The 8,978-nt window shown below is 37.8% G+C and overlaps 1 protein-coding gene across 1 annotated transcript; it reads right to left on the reverse strand.

The window, feature by feature from the left end:
• Positions 1–360: 360 nt before the first annotated feature.
• On the reverse strand, positions 361–8,811 carry LOC137272491 (calcium load-activated calcium channel-like). The gene is made up of 7 exons (XM_067804874.1): positions 8,694–8,811; positions 7,834–7,911; positions 6,116–6,175; positions 3,657–3,703; positions 2,936–3,003; positions 2,130–2,274; positions 361–1,157 (listed from the first exon to the last, which is right to left on the reverse strand). The coding sequence occupies exons 1-7, from the start codon at positions 8,752–8,754 to the stop codon at positions 1,065–1,067; spliced, it is 552 nt and encodes a 183-aa protein (XP_067660975.1). The 5' UTR covers positions 8,755–8,811; the 3' UTR covers positions 361–1,064.
• Positions 8,812–8,978: the final 167 nt, after the last annotated feature.

Genomic DNA, 8,978 nt, shown 5'->3' on the forward strand with positions numbered 1-8,978 from the left:
GCAGTGACCAAAACCACACTCTCACTTTTTTATGCCCATGCAAAAGAACAGCCAACCATAGGTCTGCGCAGTTGGGAACCAATGAAGTGTCAACCAGGTCAGAGAGCCTTACCACCCAATCCCAGTAGTTGTCTCATTCGACAAGCATGGTTTACTGAAGGCTAATATTGTAACCCAGACCTTCACGTGTGGCATAAATAATAAAGACCTACCAACAAATGCAAACTTTTTTTGGTGTGATGTACCAAGGGAATAAACCTGCTTTCTAGGCACATGGCCGAAACCAGTACCCTACAAAGATGGTCACTGTCATTGTTGTCAGGAACGTAGAAATTTACCTAAAAATAACACAAACAGGAGTATGTCTAAAAGATTTATTTCTGAATACATACCTCTGTAAACAATTATTTCAGAGACAAACACAATATTGAAGTGATAGAATTTGCTGAGAAGTGTGATGCAAGACTTTTCCTACGTATTTCCTAAAGGGATCTGATAATACTGGCCAGTAGCCAAGGAACTATTGTCAGAATTTGAGGTATGCTTGCCATCTAGTTACTTCCCTTATTTGGTCGAGTACATTTACATTCCAATTAATCATAAAATAGAGTAGTCTAAACATCTGTGTACATCATCACCATGCACACTTTCCTTGAAGGGTAAATGGGTTTATATTGAGATAAAAAAAAATATAACATCAAAATCACTTCTGTCCCATATCCATGTATTTTTAATTAATTACTTCAATAAACGTTGAAATGAAGTCATAGACTACATCTATCAATACCACTACCCCTTAATAGACCATCTAATGAAACGTATCATGTATTAAATGAGGTGACATCTGTGAATTCTTTCATCATTGAATACTAATATGTACAGATAACTCGGTTGCAGCCATCAGGCAATGTCAAGTTAGTCTTGGGACAACAGAAACTCGTCCCTCGTGCAGTCTATGGACGATATTTTCTTTCAGCCCTTCTTCATATCTTGTGACAACTTGCATGCTTGTAGTGAAGACCATGGGTTGGATTCTCAATGGGGGAGGAAGCTTGGTAGGGACGTTACTTTGTAAGCTGGCTTGGTGGGGTAAAGAAGCCAGTGCCCTGCTTGCTGGCAGCCCTGGATGGAGCAAGACCCAGCATTTTCTGAATGTTCTGAAACATGAGGGGAGTGAGAATGTTATTTGTTACATTACATTTGTGTTGGTAATAATAATGTGTGAATGACCCAGACTCATGCAGATTACCAGTGGGCAAGTTTGGCATTACAGCAGTATCACAGTGGGCTACACCATCAATGGGCGTCACATTGTACTCACATAGGGAATCAAACCAGGGTCATCAACATAATGAGAGAACACTTTTACCACTAGGCTACCCCTTCACACTATTGCTGCTTTAGATATCTGACATTTCAATGAAATTTACTTTGAGAAGTTACATTGCCATGTCTTTGAGTCTGAAGGAAATATTTTAATAAGAAGCCCAACTCAAATTTAGAATGAATGAGAAGATCTATGGTGCCACAGCTCAAATGAAGTATTGTTCTGGGATCCTTTTGGAATGTATGGATTCTTAACGTACTAATTCATATTTTATTAATATGATAACCTTATTTCTAGGAGAGTTTGTCCTATTTGGAGTACGAGCTCCTATAAATATTATTTTAAGGAGGCTAGAAAGGTGAACTGAGGCACGCTGTAGACATTTAACACTTGGGTAAGCTTCTTAATTAACATCTGTGGCAAGCAGCCATTACAAGAAAATGTCCCCTGAAATTCCTGGTCTCATCCTCAATGTACCATTTGCAAGATAGTTAGAACTGAAATAGATAAACAAAACCAACTGTCTGAAGCACTCTATTTGAAATCATGGCAATTATAATTTGTTGATAAACATAACAAGCAGTCAACTGCAAATTCAACACTAACACAGTGGGAAGTTCTGAATAAGGGCACTAATGGTATAGAGACCTCAGTAAACATTAGAATACAAGCTGTCACTGTGAGGAGCTTGTTGCTAGGAGAAACAACTCAACATTGAAATTGGGCACGGAATGACATGTCAGCTAAATAACACTTAGTCATCATGGCAACAAATTGCAAGCATATCTTGATAGCAACTCACCTGTCTAATGGACATGGTACAGAGAATGTAGAGGAAGATAAAGGAACAGTCAAAATAATCCTCTCCCGGCAAATTCCGATGTGAGATTCCTTGCATCAGTGAGATGGGCATAAATGGCAGCTTGGCAACAACCCGACCATCAAATCTGAAAAGAGAAAATATGCTGGTTTAAAAGCTTTGTAAACTAATTCTTTCTTCTATGGCAGCACCATTTTCATGGGGAAATTTAATAACCCATAGCATAATGATTTAATGATTTTGGCACTCAGAAAACTTCAAACTGGATCCACATGTCATGTACATTTTCAAATCCTTTATTTGAGTTGCACAAACATTATTAGACTCTTGCTTCAGTACACCATCATCAATAATGTAACCTTCATTGAGTGAGTCAGCCAGTAGTGAGTGAGTGAGTTTAGCTTTGTTATGCACTCTACAATATTCCAGCTATATGACTGCGGTGTGTACATAGTCACTACCTGGACCACACAATTCAGTGATCATCGGCAGCAGCATCGATCTTACACAACTGTGATACGATGACCGGTCAATCCAGTCAGAAAGCCTGACCACCCGATCCCAATAGTTGCCTCTTACGACAAGCATGGGTTACTGAAGACCAATTCTAACCCAGATCTTCATGGGTCGAGTCAGACAATAAGACAAACATGGGTTTGGACTGACAAAAACCTCAAAACATATTTGGAAGGATATTCAAAATTTAAGAAAGAACTGAATGATGGAAGCCAGCTCTGAAAAAATGTGTCACCTCGACTAACTGTGTCAAAGAGGGAACATCAACTTACATTGAATTGAACATGCTCAGAAGGGCAGTAAATGCAAAGCCAATAGCAAACATGGATTTCATTTTCACCTGAAAAACAAAAACAGTAACCAGATTACAACCATTTCACCATGAATGAGAGAGTGAGAGATGTTACATAGTCAGCAATATTTCATGGTAACATGTACTTAATCAAGTCTGGAGCAGGCACACAAACAAAACTGTCCCCCAGATGTTTTTTGTTGTAATATGGTATCAAATGAATCTAAAAGGAAATAAAACTCCTCTTGCTTATATATTCTTTGTTTCAGCAATATATAATCAGTAAGCCAGGAAATACAAAGGAAAAGAATGTTATGGTTACCGTGGTTACACAAACAATGAAGACATTCATACAGTTTCTTGATTTTATAACTGAACAAAAACAGCCTAGTTTTGTAATAATGGCAAATATTGCAACAGATCTCAGGCTATTTTGAAACTATCATTATTGGTACAGCTTCGCAACTATCCACAGTATCACATCACATATCTGTCATGCTGGTTACCACGGCTACCCTTGAACCATCACCCCATCCCCCTTTTATTAGATACACAGATATGACTGCCTATTTTAAGCAAGTGAATGTGATAAATTCTGTGCTGTTATATCAGACAGTGATGTAACTTCCAAACTGAAGCTTTGATAGAGAACAATAAAAGAATGTAGATAGTCATAAAACAATCAAGAGTACAAAACTTACAAATGACAAATCACGACTGTTGTTTTTCAACTTCTCTTCCTGACGTTCTGTAAAAAGAACAAATCTTTGTTAATCATGAGTACATTAAATAATGAAAAAGCAACAGCCTTGTGTTTCAAAGTGTTTGCTCATCACCTACAACATTGGTATGATGTTTGAAGCCCATTTCTTGTGTCCCCGCTGTGATAACACTGGAGTGTCACCACCTGCTTATATAAGAGTTCATTCATAAATGGGAGCTATTACACCCTTCTCATAAACAAGGTCCCTGTAAACTCAGTTTTAAACAGCCTTGTACAGCTAACACAAAGAGGGCCGAACAGAATTGGGGTGAAACAGTACACTCTTACCATGGTGTGGTGTGTACTGCAATACAAAGCCTTCGGTTCAGATATGATCATAATGCAGAAAATTGACAAGTAAGAGCTAAACCTGACAGAAATGCAGTTTATAATTGACAAGTAAGAGCTAAACCTGACAGAAATGCACAGTTTATAATTGACAAGTAAGAGCTAAACCTGACAGAAATGCATAGTTTATAATTGACAAGTAAGAGCTAAACCTGACAGAAATGCATAGTTTATGGCGAAATGATTCAATTTCTAGACATTTTAGAAAATAAAGGTTAATAAAGTGACAGTGCCGAAAAGGAAACTAACTGCGGTTCTAATAATACTGCGGTATACCGCTTCACCCTTAATCAGAGTTGCCATCTTTGACAGGCCAGTCAGTTATATTCCGTTAGTCGGTTTAGTATCCAGATACACTGAAGTAGTAATATGTTCACTTTTCTAAATGTATTTATGCTTTTAGACCTAAAGCATAAACCATGTAAACTTCCCACTCACATTTCATACCACTGGCTTCAAACACTGAAGTAATATTTGAACGTACTATATGTAGTGCAGGAGCACTTGATAAAACACTAGTACTCAAGTCAATCGATCCTGCTTGCATCAGAGATTACTGATGGGTTCAGGAGACTAAGCAATATTGATAAGAAGATTAAAGGTCACATGCAACGTAAAACACAACTTTGCAGATTCTGGTACCATTCGATATGCACTTACCGAAACAAATCATAAAAAATGCCAATTCAACCTATCAAGTTAAAAAAAAACACGATGAAAAAAAAGCCCGCGAAATCGGAGTTCAAACATTTCACTAAATTCCCCCCAGCGCTGGGGGGAAAACTGGTTTCAACAGCTGTGCTGCGCTGCTTCCATAACTCATGCACAGTGAATAGGTTCATGGAGCTTGAGAAACAGTATGCATGCCCAGCATCTGAGGTCGTGAGCAGTAGTCTAATCTTGGTTGTGTACACAAACAAGTAAATAATCTACTCGTTACGTAAAACAACTTGTTGATTGTGGTAAGCAGTCTCTGTCACAGAGAAAGCTCAGTGTCTGGTTTATTCACACCTATATGTCTGTCTGCCTGTCTGCATAAGACAACATGCAATACACAGCTTCAATCATTGACCACATGCAATTTGAACTTAACACCTATCAGACTATACGACGTAAAGAAAATAAGTTGATTTATGACTCGTGCACCCGAGTCCCGTGTCTGCCACATTATGTAATTAGGCACGTGTGATACACATGACGTTTTTATGTCTGTGGGTTGCAAACAAACTACATTCATTTTTTTTGGATGACTGGATCTGACGGAAACTGGTGCAAACTCTTGTCAGTTTCAAGTTCTGCTTTGTACTTGGACGAATGACAGATTCCAGCCACGCAGTAGTTTACCATCTCTACTGACAGGATTTTTGATTGGATCGAGCGCAAGTTCAGAGAACATGTACTTTCCAAACCCAACATCTCTATATACATTCTTCATGGATAACAACTTCTTTTAGTGTGTATGATTTTGTTTGACAACAGTATATGAATCCATACTGAAACGACGCATCAAGTACACAAAAAGAAGTTGTTATCCATTCAGAATCTTACTTTCTTGTGACTGGCTATACTTCTAAAATGCCCATCAAACAGATCATCTTTCTGTACACACAATGAACCCTCAGCATATCAGCAAATGAAACAGCCAATTGGAAGCCGTCGTTACACTTGAGCGCATATCCACTCGCTATGACTGGGTTCGGTCTCCCGTGGGGGAAGTAAGCCCAAGTACAAAATATTGCACTTTTGAATCGCGATTGTACGCTTATAATTGTGTTTATTTGTTTTTTCAAAAGCAGCAATGTATATTATATGTCATGAATAAGTGATAAATCTGTTTTAATTATGTTTGATTTTTTGGTTGCATGTGACCTTTAAACATTAAATTTTACTTTAGAAAATATGCTCCTTATTGATGTGCTTCTCAGATCAACACATATACAACAGCAATGTAAACAACATACTTTAGTGGTTGGGTTTACAATTACAATTGATTTTTTAACTAAAACCATCAGTCTGCATATTGTGAGCGATAATCAACACTGATCATACCTAATTTCTTCTTCTGACCACGATCAGCTGCTTCTCCACCAGCCTCTCGCTGCTTCTCCACTAGAAATCAGGAAATAATAGTATCACCATAGTTCCATTTTTAACTAAAATTTACAGGTATATCACTGGCTAATTCGCTCTAGATGATGAGTGAGTAAATTATATCACTGGCTAATTCAGTCTAGATGATGAGTGTGTTTAATTTTCGCCACACTCAGCAATATTCCAGCTATATGGTGGAAATCTCCAAATCACGCATCAAGGCAGATGCATGTTAGGGACCATTCATAATTCATCACCACGGGGGGGCGATGAGGATTTTCAGGGGGGGTCATTCATTTTGTCCACAGAATATAGTGGGGGTCAGCTGTTTTGCCCCAAGTATTGAAGTGGGGGGGCTACCAGATTTGTACAGAAAAAAATATAAAAATCTTCATCGCCCCCTAATGATAAATTATGAACGGTCCTTTATTCAGACTTATGATACGATCCATGTATAATGTACTAAACAGCAAAAGAAAAGAAACCAGCTCGGGCTTTTTGTCAAATTCTTAAATAGAAGACATAAACATAAACTCTTACTTCCGTCAGATTTCATTTTTCAGGAACTTGCATTTCTTTTGCTGTTCAGTATATCATCATATTGTTCCTGCTAATATACCAAATTAACATATAAAAAAGACTGAAATTCTTTACTAAATTTCACAACAGTGTAATGGGTACACAAAGAATGTCAAAAAGTTCAATCAGTTATTTTTGTTTCAAAATGTCATCATCCAAATATGACTACGTATCATTGCAATATTATACAGCCATTCACGTCACCATTCAGACTAAATAACACTGTACAATGTGATTCAGTTATGACATCCTTCATTACCATTCGTTGGTTTCACATTAATTTCAGGACCCGTGAAGGTCCCAGGGTAGAATAGGCCTTCAGCAACCCATGCTTGCCATAAAAGGCGACTCAGCTTGTCGTAAGAGGCGACTAACGCGATCGGGTGGTCAGACTCGCTGACTTGGTTGACACATGTCATCGGTTCCCAATTGCGCAGATCGATGCTCATGTTGTTGATCACTGGATTGTCTGGTCCAGACTCAATTATTTACAGACCGCCGCCATATAGCTGTAATATTGCTGAGTGCGGCGTAAAACTAAACTCACTCACTCATTAATTTCAGACTCGCTGTGCGCATGCGCAGAGTGTGTAAAATATCTATTGGCCAAGTTCCGCTTTGGTCGTACATTTACTTATAGTGCAAAGACACTCAAAACAAAATGATAAAATAATGATTATTTACGAGTGACAACTGTTCATAGCTGACTAGATATAGCGATTTGCATATGCTTTTCAGTTATTGATGTCCTATTTTGGTTGTAGCTGCATCAGAAATGTGTATTGTTAGTTGTGAGAAGGGGATGTGCGGGAAGAAAGGTGGTGGTGAGATGTGTTGATACAAGAACTTATTGACATAAATTAAGCTATTTATTTCATTACTCCCAGTCTTTGGTGCATACAAGTATAAATATAAGTTGCAATAGACATGAAACTATATATTTGGTTTCATTGTTCGTTTTCTTTACAGTGTGTTAACACTATTGGTAAACGTACGACCTAAGCGGAACTTGGCCAGTAGATATTTTTTACAGGCTCTGCACATGCGCACAACGAGTCTTAGATCAATGTGAAACCAACGAATGTGTTTCTACGTACACTTTTTGCTTTGCTTTTCTACTTCAGCTTTCAGCTTCTTGTACTTCTCAGTCCTGTAAACCAGTAACCAAGTTAAACCTGCAAGAAAACAATCAAACCTTAACATGATTTATATGAAATATGTTTGATCTGTTGATGACAAATGTGGTCACATGAATGTAAAAATTTGGTACTGTGTCCACCTGTCATTAGCTGTCGATTATGTCGCAAGCTTAGGAGGAGAAATTAAAATGTCTTGTGAGCTTCAAGCCAGGGATGGCTAAAAAAGAAATCTTAACCTGGCGCTAAAAAACATCAGCAATATTCCTTACTGATCATAATGTGTTTTGTTGAGAGTCATCTTAGATGTAGTAAGAATGAAGGAAATCCAAGTTCTATGAATATAGCCAACTTTTTTTCTACTGCAAGAAGTGCGATGTTTCAGTGTTGGTACTAATATCACTTGTTTGATAACAGTGTTAGTACCTACACTGAAACCTCGCACTTATTGCAATGAAGAAGTTGACTCTCCATAGAACTTGGTTTCTATGACCACAATGGGGAATTTACCCATAATCATCATAAGTGCAGCCTTGATTGGAAGGTGGATAACTTCAAAAACAACGTAAAGATCAGTGAAGCGAGGCACAATGAAGCAGTTATATTTTCACTTCCCGCTAAAGTTCAATCTTTCTCATATGAACTGGGCCTCTGTCTTCAATTGGATGGAAATTTGGGTAATTACGTTTCATTGATCGAAAACGGGACAAGCTACAGTCTGTAGTACGAGATGATTCGACATAGCTCTTAAATGTCAAGCAAGGAAACAACTTCCACGCGATAATTATGGATAACTGGAGTTTATTGAACTCAGCAATTACCTTCTCCAAGTAAAGCTGTACATATTGATATAAACACAATAAGAACACAATCTCCCAACATCTTCGGGAATGATCAGAGACACAAAGCGGAAACGGAAATAGCTGTCCCGATAATAATAATAATCATGTAGAACTATTCTTATCCAAATATTTTAACAACGATAAACCCGAAATAGCTATGCATCAGTTCAAGTTTGATAGCCTCTGATAATTTGACATATTGTTTACATATTATTAAAAATATTTTAAAGCTCTCATTGCGAAGTTATACACAAGGAATGTTTC

Source organism: Haliotis asinina, chromosome 2 (assembly GCF_037392515.1).
Source record: "Haliotis asinina isolate JCU_RB_2024 chromosome 2, JCU_Hal_asi_v2, whole genome shotgun sequence".
NCBI lineage: Eukaryota > Metazoa > Mollusca > Gastropoda > Lepetellida > Haliotidae > Haliotis > Haliotis asinina.